Raw genomic sequence first — 26,050 nt, forward strand, 5'->3', positions numbered from 1 at the left:
AAACACTTAGGTTCTGCGTCATTCTTTCCTCTTCAAATAACCCAGTTTGCAGCAGCTTACAGTTATAATCCTATTTTAAGGTTATGTTATGTCAACTCCATAAACTGATGTCAAAAGCAAAGAAAAGAGAAGAGAAGAGAAGAGAAGAGAGAAGAGAAGAGAAGAGAAGAGAAGAGAGAAGAGAAGAGAAGAGAAGAGAAGAGAAGAGAAGAGAAGAGAGAAGAGAAGAGAAGAGAAGAGAAGAGAAGAGAAGAGAAGAGAAGAGAAGAGTCTTGGTCTACTACATCAACAGCACTTGAGGAGAACACTGCGTTCCTGGCCCACTTCCCATGCTGTTTGACAAGTCCTGAGAGTGGACAGGTGGTGTGGGGATGGTGCTGGAAACGTATCATGAGATGATGCCCAGTGGCCATGTGGCATCGCCCGCTCTTCGTATGGAATGAGAAGTCTGCGGGCCCACAGTGACCACAGCTATGAGTCACTTGCACTGCCACTTCCTGCCAAAGTGGATCAGAATGAGTGGGGCTGTTGGTCAGGGCAGGGCAAGAGGAGGACATTTGGTGACAACTTTGATGGTTGGGGAAAGCCTTTAAGAGTAACACAGGGCTCCCAGCAAGCAGCCAAGAGGAGATCAGAGAAATGTACTCATTTGTAAGCAAAGGAAAATAAAATACGGTACAGCTCAAATCACAACAAACAGAAAAATCCTGAAACATAAGCAGATTTTTTTTCATAGCTGAACTGCTTTGGGTGAGGATTCTTGAAATGCACAACAGAGCACTAAATTAACTGTAGAAATGCATCGACTTGACAGCAACACTTGAATGGTAATGTCTCTGTGTGTTTGGCTTGTGCACTGTAATGCATGGAATCCTTTTGTTTTTGCAAAGCAGCAAAATCAAGGGTGTGGAAAAGATACCAATGCAGGATTTACTACACTGTAGTTCTCCTAGTGGCCACTTGAGGCTGGCTCCAAAAGCAAATTGATCCCATTAAACCCCATATTAGAACGCTCAACTTTACAGCGGCAAATAATATGTTTACAAGTACACAAAAACATTTTTGGTAAGTTTGACTAATTGCTGCATTCATGGCACCTATATGGGTGTCAATTTGGCTAATTAGGGCACTGAATTTTCCCTCTAAGTCAAATCATTTGTGCCATTCGGGTCTTTCTCTAACTCATGAAAACATATTAGCATGTACACAAACCTGTATACATACAGATTTTGCATTAAACAAACTAACAAACATTCTGGTTCTTGTACACCAGAGGTATTTTTGTGCAAATAATTTGCATGAAATTATTTCTATGCAAGCATGTAGCACATCAATACAAGACCAAATAACCAAATAAAACACTAGCTGATGCCTATGTGGTAGAATAGTTCTAAGGCAGACAGAGGTGCAAAAACATCCTTCTCTCCAACACCACACAATGTTATTTCCCTTTCATATACATATTTGTCCAGCCATAGCCAGTGCGATGTTGTTTTTGTTTTTAATCTGATGTTAGCCCAAACTGAGGCAAGCAGCCTGCCACATGTTGCTGTGACATAAAAACGCTATGCACACAGTTGGAGCTGATTCCAAACTAACGGGATCAATGACACAACAAAGTCCCTTCTTACCTCAGACATACAGCTAATTGCTGCTCTGGGTTAATCAGCTCCCTGAAATTACTCCTCTAACCAGTCCGTAACACAAATAGGTGAGCCAACTCCCCCTCACAGGGAACTTCAAGTGTGCCCTCTATGTTAGTATTAATATTATTTATATTATACCTAGAATGAATGAAAAGTCTGTCCTTTCTCTCAGCCAACTTAGCTGAAAAGACAATGAATGACACAGTGAGGGAAAAAAAGGACACTGACCTTCTACCTGTGTGTAAAGCTGCGTTATGCACAGACTAGAGGAGAGAGAGGCAGAGACCTCATTTTATCTTCTGCTCTAATGTATCACAGTTTATCAAAGGATAGTGTTAAACACACTGCAGACTACTGCTGTTTACACTTTATATCAATAGTATTGGTCATCATGTTCCAAATAAGGATGAAATGGTCACCATTTAAAAGATAACCATAACATATAAACCTCTGTGATATCTGTGCTTTAATATTATGGTAAATATTGTCCAAACAGCACGCTATGTGGGTTTGTTTACTGAGATGTAATAGGGGAGTGCACCGGGATGGAAAGAAAATCTTTTTATGGACAGGAAACATTGCTGTCACTCTCCTCTGATCTCTTGCTCGCACCAGAGCATGAACCTTTGACTGTCATCTTGAGGAGAGAATAAAACTAAACAAAGCAAGCAAAGAGAAAAAAACTCAGACGGTGGGAGAAGCATGCACTTACTGGCTTTAGCTGCTATTCAGAGCACCATGAAGAGCAAGCCCAAACTGTGCAACAAGTCCTGTTAGTAAAAACAGTATTAACCCAGTGTTGAAATCTGTGTTGAAATTGGCAGAATAAAACGAATTAGCAGAATTAAGGCGCTGATGAATGGTTCAGGGTCATCTCTGAAAAAAAAAAAAAAACGCCATTAGGTGAAGTATAATGTCATGGGTTATGTTTTTCACTTTAACATGAGCAAAATAAAAACTCTTTTATGAGAAACTTGAATAAATTGTTAGTTACTTTGTTGTGAGGTCAAGAAATGAGGTTGTTTTTTCAGTAATATAAAATAGATGTTGCAGTTGGAATCTATAACATCAAGTTAATATTCATTTCTTTTCTTGTTTAATTTTGAAATCTAACATCTGTCGTTTCAGTGCCTGCCCTCAGGTGTGTCTCAGCTCCTTGACTATCAGCAGCTGCTCTCAGTACTCACCTGCCCCTAATTATCTCGTTAGCCAGCCACTATATATACTCCTTTGTTTGCCCTACTCAGTTGCCAGATTATCTCTGTTTCTCTACAGTGTCTACAGCTTTATTCTAGTTTTGCAATTTATTGGCTTTTTGGATTTTTGCCTTTCCCCCATTGGACTGGACCAAATTTTGTCAGTGAAAACCAAGAGTATTTTTGAACTTCAAACTGTGTCAGCTCTTCTGCGTTTGAGTCTTTTGGTATCTGGAACCATTTCAGGAGTCATGACCTTTCTACTCAGCTTGTTCTGTTAAAAATGTATTGTTGAATAGCTGAATAGTGTATATCTGTTTATTCCCTCTGGAGACTTTGGTACTTCTTATTACCTTACATCTTTTGATACTCAAGGAGCAATGAGGTGCATACTAGTGTCAGAGTCCTAACTCCTCGCTGATCTCTGACCAAGTTGTCTGGCCTTCAGTGACCATTCATAGACAAACTCACTGGCATATCCTCATCTATGACTCTATACTTCACCTGCCGCTGTCATGCTATTGTAATTTTATTCATGTGAAAAGTGCTGGAGGCCATAGTCTTAGCTCTGTGACCCATTCACAAGGCTTATTTTAGCTATTTGTCCCTAAAGTGTTCACTTAAATGGGAGAAAAGGGTTTTCAGAAACCCTGCCCCTCTCCTGAAGGAGGATTTGTGACCTTGGGAGTTGGTCTCTCTAAATCTTTTTAAAAGCAGATTAAAGACTGAAAAAAAAGATGTCAGGTTGTAGATGCTTTGACACATGACTTTCTGCTCTTTGACTGGGTGAGCTGTGTTTGCAGTTAAGCTGTGTTTTATACCTGTAACTTTGTTGAATGTGCTGATGCTTGCCTCAGCCAGGACACTCTTGCGAATGAGATTCTTTATCTCACTGAGGTTGTCTTGGTTGAATATCTTTTCAGTGAAATTAATACAGTACTGTGCAGAACTTTTACGCTAGTTGGGCCAAAAATTGAGGCTAAAGAAAGGTGTGTAATGGCGAGTAAGTCTCATCAGTGCTACTTCCAGCCTGTACCCTTTGTTTGTATTCGCCAGATATCATTGTACTATGTGCAAAGACAATAATAGTATTCTATTATATTCTAATCTAGATTTGAATGTCAGTATTTCCACCCTCAGTGACTGAAAATGGACACATGTTACGTGTTGAAAATGCAGCATATTCAATTATTGTCACTTTTTAAAGCAGGGGTTCTCAACCTTGTCAGTCTGCAACCCCCAAAATAAAGGTGCCAGAGACCGGGGACCCCTACTGTACCTGAAGGGGGTTGAACACAGCCACGCACAACAGAGAATAGTCATGTGCAGACAAGGCTGCCCGTAAGGGGGGATAAATGGGAGAGCTTTCTGGGACCCAGCCAAACTAGGGGCGCATGGAGGTCAGCAAAATCAGGGTCCATTGTAAAGTTAGCTAGTGTACCGGAATCAAGGCCTAAATCTGCTAGATGTCCTACAACCCAAGGAAGAAAGACAGGGAAACCCTTCCCTGTGGTTAATGTCTGCAGCTTTTAAGAATTCCTGCAGGATCTCTAAGAGGGGGAGGACCTCTCCTCCTTGTCAACCAATTACCCATCCTTGTTTATCAACCTTTGATATTAATTGGATGAATTAAGAACTGTTTTCTGGGAACGAGATGAGTCCATCAGAATCCTTGGAAAGGACACATCTTGCCGTGTTCATCAGACACAGTTCGTCTTCTAAAAGATCCACCTCGTAGCCGTTGCAGAGCCCACCAGCTCAGCTGATCAAAGGTCTGATCCAGCTGGTACCAGCGGTAGCTCTGGGCTCTCAGCACCTCAGACAGTTCATCTCCTCATCCTTCTTCTATGGCAAGCAGTAGGATTCTGATCCAACTCATCAGGGTTGACGGTGTCTCCAACAGTTCCATTAAAACAATTAATTAATTGCGATCTATTTTTCCAAATTTACATCCCAAATTATACACCATTAAATATCTTTTTCTTTATTTTCAAGTCATCCACTTTTCATCAAACCAGATTAACATCATTCCTTTATCATCACATTTAGTCATTTCCCGTTTAATTACTCACAATAGATTCATATTAACAATGTAATATATACATTGTATTTCTGTGTTTTAATAATAAATCTTCCAAACGTCAGTCGTTGTCAAGAAATTATTATTAAGTCAGGAAGTGGAGTCACTGTCACAAGGACTCATAACTTGAGGTATGAGATTGATTCATAATTAATGATTTAATTAATTAATTAAAAATGTTTATCAATTAATAATTGTATTTTTTATTGGTTATTAAATAAACAATCCATTTACACAGTGGTGCTCTGTTATTGTTACTACTATATGAGGTTAAGAAAATTTTATTTATTATCACTTTATATCCCTACACTAGATATCCATATTTTATATTTAACTTGAGTAATAATCACTCTTAACATAGCAACAGGTATCTTTTTTAAGTCATTTTTGCCGTAGTATATAGTCATCTTAAAATTGTACATCTTGGTTTTAGAAGTAGCATAAATGGGTTAGAAGCGGCATAAATTTGATAATAGTGGCAAAAAGAGCAAAAAAAAGGCAAAAATGGGTTGAAATGGCAAAATCAGGCACAAGAATTTGTAAAAAAGATTAAGATTGGTAAAATGGGATTCAAAAGTGTGAAATGTGCTTAAATCTGGCAAAAATTGGTTAACTGGGGCAGACAAATTGGCAGAAATTGGCAGGAATGGGTTGAACTGGTCAACATGGGCATATCAAACATGGAAATGTGGTTGAAATGGGCAAAAATGGGCATAAATAGCTATAAAAAGGGATTGTTTGTGACAATAATGGGTCAACAGAGGCAACAATATACAGAAAGTGGCAAGAACTGGTTTACAAGTGGCAAAACAGGCAGTAAAAAGTGGTATAAAGGGTTTAGAAGTGATAACAATGGGTTTAAAGTGGCAAAAATGTGTTAAAATTGGCACAAACTGTTGGTTAAAAGAGATAAAAATGTTTCAAATTTGGAAGAAAATTGAGTAAAGTGGCAGAAAATAGGTCCAAATTGTGCAAAATTGATTAAAGGGGCAAATAATAGTAACAGTAAATTGGGTGGGAAAAAAATCATTTCAAAACTATTCTCCATTTTTTAAGGCATCTGGTGACCACTTCTTAGTGTTTCGCGACCCCAGTGGGGTCCCAACTCCCAGGTTGAGACCCAGTGTTTTAGAGGAAGCTAATTCTCCTGGAGCTCTCTAGAAAATCATGAAATCCTTTTCAGCAAGCCTACCTATCGTTACACAGCAGGTCCTGTCAGTGTGATAAGCCAGCCTAGCTCAGCAACAGTCACACCTCAAGACTGAACGATCCATGCACTGACGTATCAGTGCTGAACTTTGACCCATGGTGCATCAGTGATGGTTTTCTATTGATTAAAACAGCTACAGCCTGTCAACAAGATTAACTGGCAACACACACAGACAAATCAGTGTTGCAAGCAACCATAAAGCATTGTTCAAGTATGTCACTTGGTTGAAAATGGGACAGTGGCCATCCAAAACTGGGACATGTCAGCACAGACTGAAGGACTCCTTGGCCCACTCTCAGGTGACCACTCAGATTATTGGCCTTCTACTGGTTACAGACTTACATTTCTCTATGCCCCCAGGAAATTCAATGATAACATTCAACAATTATATATGGTCTAATAAATAATCAGACCCTTGGCATCTAAATATTTATTGATCATCTGATATCACTCAGTTGTGATATCTCTGTAGCTGTGACAGGTTTCCTGATTTGTGTTATTGTCCCAGGGCTTTAGGCCCTACTGGTGGGAACACAGACAAAAATGGACCATAAGAACCATTTGATTCCTTAAGGAGAAGTTCCTGGTACTTTTGGTCAAAAAACCCTCGTGTTCCAGAAGGTCTCATCTTCTTATGGTAAGTGGGAAAATAATGTTTAATTAGCTCACTGGCCAGCTAATGGGTAAGCTGAGCTGCCCAACCACCTTGTCTCTCTCTAGCTCCACCCCCTCAACCTACAGTGCCGATAAAAAGTATTCACCCCCTTTGATGTTTACCCTTTTTATTGATTTTATAAACCAATAAATCAATCATGGTTAATATAATTTTGCTTTTTTGACAGAAAGTTAAAAGATCCTCTTCAACATCAAGGTGAAAACAGACTTCCTTAAAGTGATGGCAATGAAATTAAAATATGTCATGTAAAATTAGAAACTGCATAAATATTCACCCTTTTCAAGCCAGATGCACCTTTGGCTGCAATCCCAGCTCTAAGTCTGTGTGGATAGGTCTCAAACAGGCTTGCACATCTGGACACTGTAGCTTTACTCCTTTCTTCTTTGCAAAACTTCTCAAGCTCAGTAAGGTTGCATGGGGATCAACATGAACAGCTCTTTTCAAGTTCAGCCACAAATTCTCTTTTGAGTTGAGGTCTGGGCTTAGACTCAGCCACTCCAGAAAATTCTGCTTGTTGTCTTTAAATCATTTCTGTTTAGCTTTTGCTGTATGCTTCAGGTCATTGTCTTGCTGGAAAATATATCTTCTCCAAAGCCATCTCTTGAAGACTGAATAAGACTGTCCTCCAGGATTTTACTTTATTTTCCCAAATTAATTTTTCTCTATCTTTACAAGCCTTCCAGGGTAGGCTGCTGAGAAGCATCCCCACAGCATGATGCTGCAACCACTGTGCTTCACAATGTGGGTGGCGTGTTTGTGGTGATGTGCAGTGTTTGGTGCCCACCTTGGCATCTTTTCTGATGACCAAAAAGCACAGTTTAGGTCTAATCAGACCAAAGAACCTTCCACTTTGGTGAAATCTGTTTTCAATTTGTCATTTAAGAGGCTATTTGTCAAAAAAGCCAAATTATATTGACCATGATTGATTTGTAAAATCAAAAACATCCAAGGAAGTGAATACTTTTTATAGACATTGTACAATGGTAACCTTTGGTTTAAAAGAACTGACAGAAAGGCCTAAATTAATAATCAACACTTAAGTGGACAATTTAGAAACCAATGGATGATGTAAAAGTGGCTTTATCTAATACAGTTTATTGTTCTGGCTGAAAACATTTCAGAGTAAAAGCAACTTTTCTTTGGAAGTTTGGAACAGACCACAGCTAAAATACAGAACAGGAGAAGGCAGGTGCAGCAAATGCTCCGAGATTAATTGGAGAGCTTGTGACAATCATTTGATGATAACAGGTCAAAAGAGAGGAATTCTTTTTTTAGTCACTTCTAATTTTATGCCCGTAAACAAACAAGTTAAAAATAGACGTTGGCAGTATGGCCAAGTAATACCTTCTATGAACGCAAAAAAGGGGTTAGTTGTAATCCTGTGGATTAATGGATTTGACAAGGGCATGTGCAGGGTGTAAGTAATAGAGGCCAGATTACATGCAGCTAGGGCTGTGGCAGGGTGATCTGCAGGGGCTCAACCTTCTTCACCAACAAAAATACTGCATGCGTCAGCAGAAATCACAGCGCTGGACAAGACGGTCATATCAACCCTTTTCTAGAAATCTATAGATGTAAAGTAAAGGCACATCAAGGCATCTGTGGTGCTCAGATTAAATTATACATCACTGATAGCGTCACATTTTGAAGCGACTAGATTAAGAACAGCGCTCAGATTCAAAAGTTGAGCGGATTTTCAGCATATAAATCACAAAGAGTGAAATATTGACAGATGGGAGGGATGAAATCTTTTCCACATGCAAACCAAGAGAGATTGCAACAAGTGCAACTCAGAGCTCGCTTCATGCACTTCAGTCAGACAGCCAGAGAGGAGGAAAGGTTTAACAGTGGGTAAATCTAGCCGAGATTAAAGAGGTCTCTCAACTCTTTCTCAAATGAAGCACGAGATAATCATATTACGCATCATATGGGCTTCCAGTATTCACTGTGACATCATCCAAAGCTAGTACAATATTGGCATGTGCCTGCAGACTGAGCCAACACACAGAGTATCCAAACAGAGAAAAGGAGCAGCTTTTTATGCCAACAGTGACTTTAATTGAAGGATATGTGATCAGTGAAGGGAATCAGACTCACCGTGGCAAGCTCATCAAACTTCCCAAACAGCTCATTTAGCAGTTTAACCAGCTCCTGTGCTGTGCACTGTGAGGCCAGGCTGGTGAAACCCACTATATCTGCAAACAGGATGCTGCAACACAGAGGGAAAGAGAGGCGTTTGTGTCAGTGCATGAGATTCTAGGCAAGGCAGCTAACTTGTCATACATTCACAGAAATGACCTTCAGCAGCAGATAAAATAAAAACAGACAGAGCAGGAGAGCCTGTGTTCTTAAACTGACTGGCAGCTCAGTCAAGCAGAGAAACTCAAAATAGCAGCAGGAGCGTCCTCAAGGGGATGAAGGTGGAGACATGTCCTGTTAGGAGCTGGTCAGGAACTGTTCTAGGTTAATGCAATCATCAAGGTGCTGTCACCGCCTTCAGGTGAACTTGTTTTCCCTTTTAAAAGTTGCTACAGACTCCAAGTGATGAGTTTTTCTCCAAGAAAAGGTGCATATTCTAAGTGTTTGTTTTGACATGGACACTGATGTGGTGGGAGCCATACCAAAAGAAGACATTTAAATAAAGCTCTAGCGCGGTTCAGTCAGGAAGACACAGTCATAGTTTGATTTTCATTCACTCCTCTCTTGCATGCTCACTAACTCTTTCTCTGTCATTTGTCCAAGCTGTCACTGTTAGCCTAAAGTCCCTTTTACAATATTATTCTCTTGCCCCGATTCTGACGTTTTTCCATCCAGTCTCTGCTTCTCTTCAGCTACCACCTCTAGAGTCTGGAATCAGTGGGGGGATTTATTTGGCTGCTGCTTGGTGCAGCCATGACACACTCTGACAACCTACACAAAATGAAACCACAAATTTTGGGGGTCAGCAGGTCCAGAAACACTACGACGGTTGGATCAGCCAATGTAATGCAACACCAGTTACACTATGACACCAGAGAGGTACCATATCTTCTTGGGTGTCAGATCTGCTCAGGTCCTGCATCTGCTACTGATATACAGAAAGAAAACAAAGAAACAAAGAATATACAGAAGTGGTTTTCATGGCTGAATCACTGCTCTTTTGTCTAATCTAAGCATATACAGTACATCTAAGTTTATTGCTCATTTATAGTTTTATACTGAGTGTTAACTTTTAAAACACAGTTTAACAATGCCAAATTCCTTGTATATTTAGGCATAGCTGGCTAATAAAGCTGATTCTGATTTTAAAAAATACCACAGAAATATACATTCATGTTATCTGTTTCTTAGCACTAATGATGTTCTGGTTAATGGTTTGTGCCATAAAACACTCAAATACTCTGTGTGGATTTAACATCAACAAAAACTATTTACATCAAGTATGACCCTTGGAAATGGCCAAAACCGTTTTTGTGTCATTTTTTTTAGCATTCTGTCTAAATCTAACCTTTCAAAGCAGATGGTTTGACCAGATTTCATGTCTGTGATCAGGCAGATCCACTTGTAAAGCTTCAATCTGAAACGACTGCACCAGATCTGAAAACAAACCTGACCAATCAGCATCATTTGAGAAGAACAAGGCGGAAGCTATGGCGGAGATTAGTTGTGTTGGATGTCAGTAGTTATGGCTGCCCCCTGTTTGGATGGAGCTATAGTACAGCGGCAGTTCTATCCAAACTGGACCACGTCTTTATCAAAACAAGAGCATAGAAAGCTTTTCATGATGGAAAAGATGTGTTCACTCTTCTCCTTATCGGCCTCAGCATGAGTTTTATCCACCAACAAGCATCATCATTTATAAACTTCAACAGCACATTTTGTCTTGCCGCTCTGATTGGCTTGTAATAAATGTGACAGGCAGACCGTTACTCCAATCTCGGTGCATGTTTGATGCATGTCTTCCCCCACTCCCGCTCCCCAAATATCCTGTCGTTGCTCAACTATCCTGTCAAAAACTAAAGGCAAAAGGTGGTTTATATACAGTATTTATACAGTTCAGACTCAGACCAAATGGAAACATGTCTAAACAGGGGACACCCAAGGGATTCCAGCAGTGCAATAATCAGCTTTTACATTTTTCTGATTCTTCTCTAAGTTTGCCTTGCTTGCGAGCTCTTGCATCACCTTTCTAGGACTTAAGCAAAACACAAGTCTTAAAGTCTTTAACACTTCAGCGGCAAACACTCTCTCTCCTGATGCCTGAATCTTCTACACTGTTGAAAAAAAATTCCCCAAATGGTTTTATCCTTCATAAGAACTTTAATTATCCCTGTGTTGTAATCTGTACTGTTTTAATGTGCTTATTGTGCACCTGAGTGATTTCCTGTTATCACTTTGGGTCTCGGGCCTGCATCTCTCCAAGCAGGAACTCGTCCCATGAAGGATTTGCCCTGGATAATGTTTAGGATGGAGGGTGTGAAGGGGATTAGTCATCAGACTGCCTGTCTCTTTACAACTCTTATGTCTGAGGCTCTCATGTGGGCTGGACTTTTCACAGTGTGACAGAATTCTGGATCCTGCAGGGGAAGCTGATAAATGTCAGTTTGTTGTCTGGCAGATGTTGACATAATGAGGAAAAATGAAGTGAGTTTTTTTGTGGATTGGGTAAAAGGCTTTTATTTGCAGATGACAAATGACTGAAACATTAGATACTGTGCTGGCTCAAAGTGCTGAGACAAGTGCTTAGGGTCAAAGTGCTGAAACGTTAACTCAGACAAGCTCACTGTAAATGAGTTCCAACGTCTCACCTGTACAATCAATGAAGTGCCAAAGGAAATGTGTATGTGGGTCAAATAGAGAGATTAGTACAATATAAATAGAAGTAAGAAGTAGTCAGGGCTTTGTTTTCTCCACCCTTGTCTGTGTTGGTGTATCTGCATGTCTAGTGGGCGTGGCTACCTGATCTGAGCCCTGGCACATCTCCACACCTTTCTGCTACTCATCCACTCAAGGACTTTCCTCCCACACAGAAACACAAGCCTCTAGAAAAAAAAAACTCCTGTTATCCTAAGTTCATCTTGTAATAAGTGTCACTGTGCTTATGGAGAAAAAAACAACTGAAAGTAGAAACGGCTGTTTCAAACTACATTATGAAATACTGTAATTACCAGTAAGCACTATGTTCATTGCATTACTTAAAGTTAGTTAGTTTAACACACAGTTAAGCACAAATATACACCTTTGAGTAAGGTAATTTTAAGTAATTAAAATTGCTAAAATGAGAGTATCCCTTACATTGTATTCTAGTACTTTAAAATGGAGCTAACGCCCTTTTGCGGCTATAACAGCCTCCACTCTTCTTGGAAGGCTTTCCTTAAGATTCTGGAGTGTTTCTGTGGGAATTTGTGCCCACTCATTCTGCAGAGCATTTATGAGCTCAGGCACTGATGTTAGACAAGAAGGCCTGGCTCGCAATCTCTGTTCCAGTTCATCCCAAAGATGCTTGATGGGGTTGAGGTCAGAGCTCTGTGAGGGCGAGTCAAGTTCGTCCACACTGAACTTATCAAACCATGTCTTACAGTCCTTGCTTTGTGCACTGGGGCACAGTCATATTGGAATAGAAAAGAGCCTTCCCCAAACTGTTGCCACAAAGTTGGAAGTATAGCATTGATGAAAATGTCTTGGTATGCTGAAGCATCAAGATTGCCCTTCACTAGAGATAAGGGGTCTAGCCAGAACCCTGAAAAACAGCCCCAAACCATTATCCCCCCCTGTAATTGTACAGTTGGCACAGTGCAGTCAGGCAGGTAACATTCTCCCGGCATCTGCAAAACCTAGACTCACCAATCTGACTGCCAGACAGAGAGATTCATTACTCCACAGAACACATTTCCATTGCTCCACAGTCCGGTGTCAGTGTTCTTTACACCATGACATTTGATATTTGGCATGGACTTGGTGATGTAAGACTTGCATGCAGATACTTGGCCATGGAAACCCATCCCATGAAGCTCTGGCTGCACAGTTTTTGTGCTTATATTGATGCCAGTGAAAGTGTGGAATGCTTCAGCTATGGAATCTGCAGATCTGCACCAAATTTTACACACCATGTGCCTTAGCAGTCATCAACCCTGTTCTGTGACTTTAACTGGTCTTCCGCTCTGTGTTTACACTGACTTAAGGGCACTTACTCAGCAATTTTAGATATTTTTGCATCAACCCCATCCATCTGCCATTATTATAACCAATTCAGATGGGTGCGTTTCTGTCACAGCTTTCATACTAGGCATGTGCATGCTGCATTTTGGCTGCACCTCCCTGTTGTCACAGCTCTGCCTTTTTTCAAAAGTTTTATCTCAATCTCGCAGCAAATGGCTTTAACTATTCCAAAAATTAGCTGGGAAAAATTCAGAATTAAAGAAATCTGTAAACAAGGTGAGTAAATGCCACTTTTACTTCGAAAAGCACACACTGGGTCTTTTTCTTCCTGGTGGCATATACTACCTACGTGGAAAGACAAATCAGCAAAAACAAGGAAAGATATGGCTGTCTATTATTTTTCTGTCTATTTTGGTAATATGGCTCTCAGTTGCATTAGGGAAGGTGATGAAGCAGTGGAAGCCCCATCTTGTTGATATGCACGCTGAAATTAAAATCTAGTTGTTACATAGCTGCAACACACCCAGTCTGAAAGATCTGTTAGCTCTGTCCTTTTTTGGGAGGCAAGGCGACCTTTCCCACTCAGTGACTGAGTGTCGAGGTAAAATGGTAGTTTCACTGCAAGAATGCAGAACCTACCAACTTTCCAAAGTCAGTGAAAATACCGTATTTAATCTATCATACTTCAGAGAAACAACAACTGAATGCTCTTGTGGCATCATAGCTGGATAGAGGTCAGTCCTGCACTACAACAGAAATGTTTTAGCTTGTAAAACCTGCTAAATATTTCAGAACTTGTTGAAAAAATAGCACAGTTCATCTACAATGTTTAAGATAGCTCAAATGGTATCTCATACTGACTGATGTCCGCAGGCATTTCTGGGTGATCTGAGGTTACAGTGCCACTTAGCAGACACTTTAATTTAAAGTGATGGACATGTGGCGTTAAGGACCTTGCCCAGGAGCCCACACTGATCAATTAGTGTGCACTAACCACCATCCTCAGAGATCAGAGTCAGTGATATAAACCACTAAGCCATCCAGCTATCCACATGTTAAAAGGCTACAGTAAAATAACATGAGATGTCAATATTTTTCATTTAATCTTTGGTTAAAAATATCTATTTAAAACCTTGGAGCAGCTGACTGAAACAATTCTGCATTCTCTCCCTATTTGATTAGTCATATTTCAGTGTCCTTCATGCACCTGCCTGGTAAATTCTGAGTTACTGCTTGCCTTCAATTAAGTGTTTTTTTATAAGTTTCCAGTCAACCATTTTTTTTATTTTACTGCTGCATAGAAAGTAAGACTGTCTCCACATGTGACTGTGCAAAAAGAAAAAGAAAAAGAAAAAAAATAGCCATTATGTGCTGCAGAGTGCATCCCACCATTTGCATGCTCTCTACTGTCTCATGACCTCGTGTGAACTCAGTTATTTCTGGTCACTGTTTGCTGAATGCAGACCACATGCACAGCATTGTCTCCATCTTCACATGAAGCATGCACAGAGCATGAGGCCTGTGTCTGGTCTGGAATCACAGTACTTCACCACTGAAGAACGGCTCTGATGGAAAAATGCAAGAAGCTTGGACTGGATTTTTCATTAATTGGTTCACTCAGACAGATATATAACTGTCGTGTATCTTTTGTTGCATATTTGATTAAAAAGATATAACTTTAATGAACAGTTTGCATTGCATTTTATTTAGGTCAAAAGATACTAAATCTCTGTGTGAGCCTCTGTGTATTTAGTTCAGCAATGTTAATACTAAGCACATTGCAAACATGTGCTGTCTGCTCTACTTTGCACATCCTAAAGGAGCATAAATCTAGGAGTTTATGTTAAGGAACAGAAGGTCACTTGGTAATTAGTAATGTTAAGGCAGATGCAATAAATCATGAAGAGTAATACAAGTGTTGTCTCTATGCTGAGCTAGCAGTACAACCTCCAAACATCTGGTGTGTATTTTTAACCACACATCACCACTTTTAATGTATGTGTGCTGCCTAAATTATGTATGTTGTGTGTGTTACAACATCAACACAATAATTGGAAAACTATCTACATATAGGGTCACTTTTAGATTTTGCCTCTGTACATTTTTTACAATTTTCAGTTATTTTTGAGTCAGATTTATGCAATGACAAACTGTGCAGTTTGGACCTCAGATGGTACAAAACATTTTAAAGAAGTATTATGATAATGCTCAAGGGGTTTCATTTGGTGTGTGTCTTGTAGCAGCAGTTGAAGAGAAGCAGAGTCAGGACTGATGTCTCATGATGGATGACGACACACACTGGGAGGACACCGACACAAGATGCTGGAGACAAACAACCGACTGAGTTATCATTGTCAGTGAGACATCATCACAAGAGCTGGCTGGTTGATTTTATAATTTGTAACTTTATTATAAATCATTAAACGAAGCCTAGTGAACAGTCTGCTTACTGGAAAAAACGTTCACCCTCCATCAAAACAATCAAACATATCTTACATTGCTACGTTTGCTGTGTAAGCAGTGTAGATAATGTAGCTACATAGATAACATAGCTTTGTAGCTACAAAGGTAAAGCAAAACTCACAAAGCATCTAATTAAGCTATGCAGCTATGTTAACCACGTTGCCACTTTAGCATAAGCAACATTTAGTAAAGCTCTCATTGCCAAAGCTAACTTAACTAAATTGGCCTGTGTATTGTTAACTGCATAGCTAGCATAGCTATGTGAGCTTTAGTTAAAGCTAACGACACTAAAGCAAGCCATTGTTCCTATATCTACTTCTAAAACAGGCTGAAACATTAGATTTTGTTTTGTTTATTAAATGTTTCTTAGTCTGTAATGTTTGTAATGTGGTTATTTCATGAATAGAACTGCCAGACTTTGTTTCTGAAAAAAGTTAAATTTTGAATCAAATTCTAAAATTGGAAATAAGTTGTACGAGCAAATTAGGGCACTTCCATTTTGACAAAGACGGCGCCTCAGGTGGACAATCTGTGAGAGACGCAGTCAGAGATTTACAGTCTGCAGCCTGACTGTCTTGGTGGTATTAGTAAAGGCGGAAAGTCATCCACATACCCATCCCACACACAGTGGAGTGTTTCCCACTCTCCCAGGGAAGCTCAGGCAACACTTTCACGTTAAATGCATCACATAGGAAGAGGCAGTAATGGGCTCACTAGCCCTTTAACTGTAGGGTTAATGCAGCAGTGAAACAGAGCAAAGAAACAAAACAAAGCAAACATGGTTAGAAATCGCTTCAAAAACTTTTGTAGGAGTTATGCTCTAGAGAAGGTAGACACACCTGCACCTCTGAACAAGCCTCACATCCACAGCCTCTATCCTCACTAAATATTTAATTCTAGGGTCAGCAAATACATTTGATTAAGTCCCTTAAGTGTTAGTGTTAGAGTCTGTTACAGATAGAGAGCAGAGGTGAGAGACAGTGTGGTCTCTGTGTCCCTAAGTTTCCCTTCACATATCGATCTGTAGACTCATGACAGCATCACAGCCCAGCACAAACACTGTTTCCCATAAATGAGCTAAAAAAGAAAGAAAAAAAATTGGAAAAATTGACTGAGAGCAGAATTGTTTTATACTTCCTCTTGTTTACTGGTGATAATTCAGGGGATTTTTTTAAAAGGAAATTTCATTCTTTTTGCCTTTTATTGCAGTGAGCAGTATGGCAAATTTTGGAATAAAACTTAAAAAAAAAAAAAAAAAAAACTAAAATAAGCAGTTTTGGATGTCCAGAAGATCAATTTTGTTGCTGTGAACCACTGCTGTAAAGGACACATGATAGATTATTTTGGTCTAGTTGCTGCTGGTTGTTTTTTTTTTTCAACTTATCATTGAATAATCCTTCACCCCAAAGGCATCATGTTTTCATGAGTTGGGCCTCTGGAAAGCCCAGACATCCCTGACTGAAGAACTTCTGTAACAGATTTTGAATGTCTTCCAGCAAAACCGTCAAAACAAACTTTGCAGCTTCCTGGCAACAGCTGGAAGTGACTCCAGCTCCAGCTGTTCCACTCTACTGTACCAGATTCACTGCTCAAGGTCAAAACCTCATCCTCAACTCAACTCATCATCCACAGCTCTGCACTGCTAATGATCAAGCAATGTAATACCAACATAATGTTTCCCCTGATAACTCAGACCAGCCTAACATCTAATATTGTCTACCTCCCCCTCACTAACATCCATTATTTCCTCTCCAACGGCGCATATTCATGGAAAGTTATTCCCCCCTTTATGCTCAGCTCCTGTTTTCCTCTGTGGGAGGCATTACTGGAGCTATTTCGGCAGACGTGATTTCAATTTAATCACACTGTGGAAGACTCATGAGCCACGTGATAAATGGAGGGTTAACTCTGGATGGGCCCCTCTGGAGCATTAGTATGTGGGTGGTGTATGTGCTGACATCCGGTCAGTCACCGAGGAGTATGAAAGGTGCTCAGCAGATATAAGACGACTAAACTTCTGTCAGTGTCCTTGGCAAAGTAGGTCAATATTCCAGGTTGATAAAAGTTTGATTTTCTTAACTTTTATTTGATTTTATCTTCTTACTTTTTAAATATAATGAGAAAAATCCCATTTATTTTGAAAGCCAAATGCCTTAATTGGTGATATTTGAGAATTTTTGTGCATTTTTCTATAAATTTGGGTGCAATAAAATGTTCCTGATAGACACGAGGGAAATGACTGTGAATAAAGATCAGGAGAAATGAAGCTGCTCATTGTATAACAGGGACTACTAAATTACAAAGTCTTGATGGATTGGAAGGGCTTCACTACATCCCTTTTTACAGTGGGTGCCAATATTTTATAAGTTTTTCCAAGATAAAAAAAAAAAATTGATATCTTAGAGCAAACTCTCTTCATGAATGACACATGGCTGCAAGTTGCACTGCGACTAGTAAAATCTTCCTGCAGGCATCTGAAATATCAGACGTGCATTTCCTCATCAACGTCTCTTTCAGCAGCTGAATGAATGCAAAAAATTCCCCCATTCTCTACCTCAGTTAATCTAGCAAGCATACTCTCCACCTCCTCCAATTTCTCATCCCTTTTCTTTGTTGCAACAACTGCAGCATAATCAGCTGTTGCTCAATATGTATCAACTCTAATGTAATTCTCTGGATTTCCTGTACATAAACAAGCAAGAAATGTTGCAGCAGAACAGGAAACTGTTGCTGAGTAGCATTTGGGTGTAGTATAGCAGAGTGGTGCAGACACACTAGCTTAAACTGAGCCGTCATGAGCAAGCAGTCATGATAGGATGGGTTACTAACCCTCACTTTCAGCATATCATGTTGCTGCTGTCTATTTAAACATGGCTTTCTTCTCCGCCACTTCATTTACAACATAGCTGTGTGTGACTCTCCATCTCTGCTAAGTCTACAAGACGACATCATCAGCTATCAACCCCAGGCTTCGCAGTGTGATCAGCCTCTTTACCCCAGCAACCTCAGACAACATCTTCAGTCATCATCTGGTCAGTCGTGGTCTTCACAGTTTATCAGCTTTCTCAGAAGACACCACCAGAAGACACCACCAGTGTCTGGACTCCACGTGGGGATACTAGATCTTGCTGCCACTCAGGGCAGACGCCTTTTGAGCCCCAGCAGAGTTCAGGTGGCAAAGCTTCTCTGACAGTAATACAATATCATTTCCATGTAAAATAAACATAATTCAATATTACAACCATGTTAATGTAAAATTATACCTGGAATTGTTTAATTCTCTCTACTGATTGAATTGGCATGTCTGATTACACAAAACAAACATCATTCTGTATTGAAGAGAGCACCATAAACCCATCTGATTTCAAATATCAAAATTAATTTTCTGATTCGTAGAGCTAGCTCCCCTTCTGGCCACTCACAAAAATGCAGCTTTATGACACTTAAGCATCTGGAAGACACACGCCTTCTACACAGACTGTGCAGACTAAAAGTTCCTCCTGATCAAAGTCTTATGAATAATGGCAGAGTTATCATCACAAGTCTGTTCTGCCCTGCTGGCTGGTTTTATATTGATATTGTTTCTCCCCTCCCCTGGTATGTTTCTCCCACAATCTCTGATGCTGTTTAAAGAGCAGTGTAACTTTATCCTAATGTTATAGGATTTTGGGAAATTTACATTAATACAAGGAATGACATGGGTATGAAAGTCCTGCCTTGAACTTGCAATGAGAAAGGGACTTATGGTGGGAGAAGAATAATGAAAGGTGATACAACATTTCAAATATTCATTTAAATAAATCATACCTTTGTAACATTGGAGTCTTTTTAGTTATTACTCCAATATCCCCCTGGCTGGACTTAAATCAGATCAAAGACTGCCCACAGTCTTGGAAAACAATCAAGAAAACTCTATTTTTTGTGCTGCACACTGTTTACTTTCTAATTACCCTCCACCCAAATCACATAAATCATGTCTGCACCCGGTGTAGATCACTCTCAGAGGGTGGCGCTATCCGAAGCAGTTCAAGGCACAAAAGCAATCAGCACAGCTCCACTGAGATGGGTCCATATTTAACCACAGTGGGAGTGCACACACAGACAAAAAGACACACATATGCACCATTATGCAACAAGAATTTAGTCTCCATTGCATTTAATCCCTTGTAGCAACTTAATCCCGGGGCTAAGCAAACTCTGCTCCTCAAGCCTCTCTGCTGCTTGGAGGAGCGAAAGAGGAGGAGAAGATGTGGAAAGTCATGGTGGAAACGTTAATGAGCGAGATAATGGAAACACTCAATGGGAAGCTGAAAATGACTGATTTGTGGTTCCAGAAAATTGGAGCAGGGATGGTCATGCTTTTAAGCAAGCTGTTTGCTAAATAAGGGTCAAGCCACAGTCCAAACCTAATACAGCAACAGGTGTTTGGGGCAAAAGGCAAGACAGATGTGCACATTTTAAGGTAAACAGCTTTTTTAAATCATATAGGATACTAGACGTAAAACAAGCAACAAGTCCAGAAAGTAAAAGTACTAAATTGTAACAAAATTACGCACTTCTGTCGAGTTGAGTCAAAAAGACTGCTTACATAATTCATAACAATAATAAAGCAATATAATACTGGCAGGTGTAATTCTGCAGCATTAGGGAAACTTTTACTTCAAATAACATGTTCATATACTTCTGTTGTTTAACAATGACGTTAATTCAACCTGTTGAAGTGATTTTATCTGTTGCATTGTTTCTTTTCCTGTCTTAAGGATCTGAATACTTCCATGCAAAACATATTATTGCAGCCAAAATGAAACAAACAACATCAAGACATTAATCGTCCTCAAAAACTAAATGGATGCTAAACCACAAACACCAGAAACTCATTAGTGGCTGGTTTGTTTCCTGGAACAAAGGGCTGAGTAAAAATTGGTTGGATGAGAATAGATGATGATCGGAAGGCAAGAAGGAGGAAGTTTTCTGAAGCATCAAAACTTCCTCTGAAAAGTCAGTTTTGTCTTACATGATTACTGAGTAATGGCTAACGAAAACTGATGCCATCTTGACTGTAGTGCAGGACACTGCATTACAAGAATCTCTGTTAGCTTTATTTTATTGTCTCTCCACTGATTTCTTGCTTAGAATCATGCACATCATTCAGTCTTTGCCGCTTTTGTGATGAGATTATTAGCCATGATTTCAAAACCATTCAAGGTAAACTTAACACAAGCCACCTGAGCATGAAACAGTAGATGTGGTCATGTAAAAGATACAAGCCTGTATGTTGTCAACCTCATTTTAAGAAAAACATCATTTATTTGTGATTTTGGTCAACAGCACTACATTACCCACAATCCTTGAGTTTCACAGCAACGTCTATGATTACCTGATCTTGCCTTTGCCGCTAAAACTTTACTCCTCATTTAGAACTCTTTGTAATGATTTGATCTATCCACCGACACAGTATCATATACTCAGAGAGTGTAGTAATTAAGTGACAGGCCTCACATCTACAAGAACAGAAAACATCAAATAAGTCAAAGGCTAACCGTTAATATGCAATGTTAGAAATGAAATATTTCAGTTTAACAGCCTTCAGCAGAGTTTATTTTTTAGGACAGTAGTGGGGCTTCCATGCACGTTGAAAAGGAAAATGTACAGTGCTTAACAAATTCATTAGACCACCCTAACCCTAACGAAAGTAAGGTTTATGCCACAGCTGCCCTAAAGTAACAGCATTGGTAATCACCAAAATCATTTTTATGTTTCTGCAATGGTTAATACACCATTATGTAGAAGCTCTTTAATCCAAATTATATTTTTAATGCAAAAAATATAATTGTTATTGTTATCCATGAATTTTCAAATTTACTGATTTACAAAAAAACCTGAAAAAATAGTAAAGCACATTATCATTTCTTGATTATTATTATTATTATTTATTGATTATTATGTCAAATTAAAATTATTTTCTTGCATTCCTGAACAGTAAAATGAGTTTTAGTGGTTGAATGTTATGCTTGATTCATTTCTGACTTCTCAGAGAAACCCAAGGAGCCAGCTCAAATTTGGGTGAATTCAGTTTGAAATCCCTCATTCCTGTTCAAAATGGTAAAACCTGGAAAGTTCACTGAAAATGAAAGAGTCCGCATTAAAGCACTTCATGATGCTGGATGGTTTTTGAGACAAATATGACAGGTGGTCTAATAAATTTGTTAAGCACTGTATGTTTCCATCTATTTTGTGTTTTCTTTCACTAAACTTTTAACAAGTACAAGGAGTCTTTAGACTGAGCATCAGGTCACCCCACTCATGAAAATAAAACACTGCTAGAGGAGGGCTCAATGCTGCATCCCAGTCTCCCAGCATGTTCATCCTGGTCCAACATCAAGACCCTTTGCCTTTCAAACGATGAGGAACAACAGCCACATAATGTGCTGCTTACTGTGTCTACCTAAAACAGTGGAAATCTTAAGCTTCAAAAATAGCATGTCAAATCTAAGAAAGCACGTCATGGCAAAAAAGCTAAACAAGCTAACGACTGCACTGCTAGTTAGCTTAAGGTTTAAGTTCAAATCTCTATTTTAACTTGCATCATGTGTCCAACCACCAATGAAACTCTGCCACAAATGTGATTTTACACTGCATTATTTAATGTACGGTCATAGGTGATACTATTATCATGTGTGTGTAGCATATATCAGTGATTATACCTAACATGGTTATAACGTGGGGCTAGTGGGTTCGTTTTAATAAGTTTCAGTTTGGCTTGCCAAATTTGTTGAGTGATAATCAGGATAAAAATTCATAAATTGGAGCTATGTTATGTAAAGTTGTGTTAAGTCTGAGAAAGGCAGCTGCTGGCTGATAATTCACAACACCACAGTTAGCACAAATCCTTGTTCTAGTAAAGAGGACATAGGCACAATCTCTCCTTTGTGCACTTTAGTACAAAGAAGGTGACAGCAAAGTTGTGGAAATCAGACCAAAAGAACAAGGCCCCAGCAGGTAACATTTCCTCCACCATCTATGCTGCCAGTGTGTATCTCAGCTTTTGTAGTCACCTGTTACTGATTTTGGAAACCGAGCTTTGGCTGATTGGTAGGTGTCGGCCTAATGCAGTCATCTTGAACCGAACTAAGGCTCTGGTCTTTGGCTTCTAGCTTTGTGTTAGCGTGTTACAAATCTAAAGAAGTGTTTGTATCTCCATGCTACTAAAGATGTCCTTATTTGAACACAAGCTAATATGTCAGTCCTCTGAATCAGTGTGTGTTGCATGAACATGCATTATAAAAAAGGCAATGATTTGTTTACTTCAAGCTTCCATTTTACAGGGAATTGGAAGATTAACAGTAACACAAGTAACCAGGTTATTATTTTATAGCAACTGTAATGCAACACAGCTTCTAAAGACACAACGTGGTGTCATAATGGGCACAGGTTCTGATGAGACCGTCAGATTTCATGTTTTCAGATGCAGGTAGACCACAAACAAAGGACTTGGTTGGCTTATTTCACATTTGATTGGTCGGTAGATCCCCAAATATATGTGAACAGTAGGTTTGTCATGATATTTCCTTTTTAAATGTGTTAAAGCAGAGATGTCATCCATTATTCGATAGATGTGCTTCCACTACAAGAAGCTGCACTTTCCTATCTCAATATACCAAATTATTTTAATGACATTTCAAGTATTTTTCCTCATTTGCAGAATTTCCAGTCAAATTTTTAATGCACGGATTAAAAAATGTGCATAAAAACCAGTGGATAGAAACCCCCACTTCTGATGGCTCAGATCAAACTGCATTTTTGAGCCCTGTGAGTTCTTTTCAAATGACAGTATTAGTGAAGTTGTTAAGATTCATTTCAGCATGTACTGTGACTCTCTAAGGCAGTGTTTATGCCACCAATTCAGTAGGAAATTCTACAATGAAGAGAAAAGTGATTCCAAATCCAGTCCTAGAGGTGGGATTAGTTGTATCAGTTCAGATAAAACTGCAGCTGGTCTGCCGTGTGTTGAGCTGATGTGAGGATCCCACCTGACATTGTCATGGCGCTGGATGTAGATTTTGTGAAAGATCCTTTCTGGGGGCTTCAGGAAATCCTCTTTCATCTCCATAGCTACGTTCCTGGGCAACAGACTCATTAGCAGGCGCTCCTGTGAGTGTGTTTGTGTTAAAGAGAGAGGGAAAGATAAAAGAAGTTTATATTTACATTTATACAATCAAACACAGAAAGTTATCACAGGACAAAGTGTTAGTAGGGATAAGAAATGTGCCAGACAAAAAGGCATGAAATCTAACAGAAATGAATAATGTGAATAATGTGTCAGAGTGACTCACAGCAGAGAGAAGGGGGAGGAGAGGAGAAAAAGGGACACACATCTTTATTTCAAATGGTCTCAGCACAGGTGCCCGTACCTGTTTCTCGTTCTCGTCCTCCATGCGTAGTCTCTCCTCGATGCAGTTGCGCGCCTGCAGGAAGGCCTTCCTCTGGGCTCGTTCTGTCAGGATGCGCACAAACAGGCCTGACAGGTTGACACTGGTGAACAGCACTGTGTTGGCAACCAACTGCAAGCAGAAAGAAATACAAAACAGTCCGTCTTATGAGCCGTGGTTATGTGGGTCACTTTATAGGAGCTTGAACACATTCATGCAATTTAAAGGTTTGATTTTCATAAGAGAATCCAGGTTGTAATTTAATCAATAATCCATGTTTGTGGTTTCTGTCTGTATTGGTTTGCAGTCTTAAATGTAAACTATTAGGCTGGACAAGGCAAGCTTTTTTATCTAGACACATTTTAGCAGCGAGGTGGTTCAATGTGCACAACATCAAAGGCGTCACGACAAAAAGGGAAGAGAAACAAATTAAAAGAAGAAATTGTTATATCATTTAAACAATTCATTTACATTTGAAAACAAAATAAAAAACAGCAAAACATAAAATGAAATAAGAGACCTACCTCACCTACTTTTATTGTCATTTTAACCCATTTAATCAATATTAATAGGAACTTTAATTATAGTGCACACTAAACAGAGATTTCATTGAAGGTTAAAAAAAACACTTTACATGTACTGAAAAAAATAATATGAGGGCCTAATGTAAGATAATTAGGTGACAAATTTCACAGCTTTTTTGAGATGAGGGGCCCAGTTTAATGCTTTATGTTACCATTAAGTTGACATAGCATGCTCATGGTTCAAAATGTCAAGTTGGCATAACATTTTTTTTTCAATAGTAATAAATATTTCATTTGGCTCAGCTAAAGAAGTTGCACCAACTATTGAAGTTGAGCCCCCAGAAAATGTATGCTCAACTTAAATCTGTATGTTCACTTAAATACCTCACATGGTTTAAGTAACTCAGTATAATGTGTTGTATCAACTATTCTGTGTTGTTATGTGACTGTTTTTCTTATTACTGTGTTTTCATTGCTGGACTCTGATGTTTTTGTGAAGCACTTTGTAACATTGGTTTTGGATACGTGCTATCCAGATAAACATCATTCAGTTATTATTTTACTGTATATGTTGTTTGTTTTCTATGTGTGTCTAATTTTATGCACATTTTTTTTCGTTATGTAGATGTTTGATGTACACTTTTGCATGTATGCCATCCACCTGCCTCAGACTATGGATGGGAATTGGCGTATGGCCCAATCTGTTCACTAACTCAATGGATAACTTCACTCATTCTGCAAATTCTTCTGACAACAAAAACAACAATAATTCACCAGAAACATAAGCAACAGTAAACACTGTACAAAAGGCAACATCTAAATACATCTAAAACGCATTTGAACATTCTGCCCAAGGGCATGCTGGGAAAACACCACCCACACATCACCCAAGATCTGAAGATTTGAGTTTAGATTAAGTGACTCGCTATAGAGTTTAAAGACCCTGTAAAGTGAAACCCAAAGGTTTTGTCTTAACACACTAGATATGTTGGAATATGGTTGTTGTAAACGTGTGAAAACACTGACATTCAATCACAATTTTGAATTTAGACTGTTAAAAAGTTTTTCACCTCTTGTCTGGCTTGGTTTCATGTGGGTGAGGCCAATGGCCACGCCCCTCTAACACTACAATATAAAATCACAGAGCAGTTCATCTCAGTCCAGTCTGTTTTTAGCTGATGTCACTGCTTTTATTGAAAGTTAACAGTAAGTTAAATGCAGTTTTTTTTTTTGTTCATTGTGAGCCATTTGAGCCAGAAAACAGACTTTGTCTCTTCTTCTAAGGTCAAGAAAAGGTCAGGAGAAAGGCAAATGTTGTGAGTTCTTTCCTCAAGTCAGATCGTAGCATCTTTTTTTAATTTGAGAGGATTGTTTTTCTCCTGAGTGGGCGTGGCTTCATCTCATTCAACAGACACGTCCACACCACCCTGGAGCAGACTTTACTGCCTCATTTTTCATGATTTTGAAGCTTAATTTTTATAAACTTATAGATGTTTTATTTGACAGAAATTTGACCTGGGGCTTCAGAACACAGTGACCTGTCATACAACAATCCAGATTTATTTTCACTTTAACTAACACTGAACGGATCAACACTGCAGTTTTTGCTGTGTGTCACCTTATAATAATTCATTTCGTCTGATATTGAGATATGGTGTCATGGCTTAACTGGTGTTGGATTAACTTGT

The 26,050-nt window shown here is 39.2% G+C and overlaps 1 protein-coding gene across 2 annotated transcripts in view; it reads right to left on the reverse strand.

Annotated features, from left to right (window-relative positions):
- LOC121520404 (adenylate cyclase type 1-like) overlaps positions 1-26,050 on the reverse strand; it is a 73,794-nt gene that overhangs the window by 41,456 nt on the left and 6,288 nt on the right. For both annotated transcript variants that reach the window (XM_041803834.1, XM_041803833.1), the window contains exons 2-4: positions 23,821-23,970; positions 23,440-23,558; positions 8,906-9,017 (exon numbers count right to left, since the gene is read on the reverse strand). In XM_041803834.1, coding sequence (XP_041659768.1) covers positions 8,906-9,017; positions 23,440-23,558; positions 23,821-23,970 — 381 coding nt within the window. The remainder of the gene's footprint in view (positions 1-8,905; positions 9,018-23,439; positions 23,559-23,820; positions 23,971-26,050) is intronic.

This window comes from Cheilinus undulatus, linkage group 13 (assembly GCF_018320785.1).
Source record: "Cheilinus undulatus linkage group 13, ASM1832078v1, whole genome shotgun sequence".
Taxonomy (NCBI): Eukaryota; Metazoa; Chordata; class Actinopteri; order Labriformes; family Labridae; genus Cheilinus; species Cheilinus undulatus.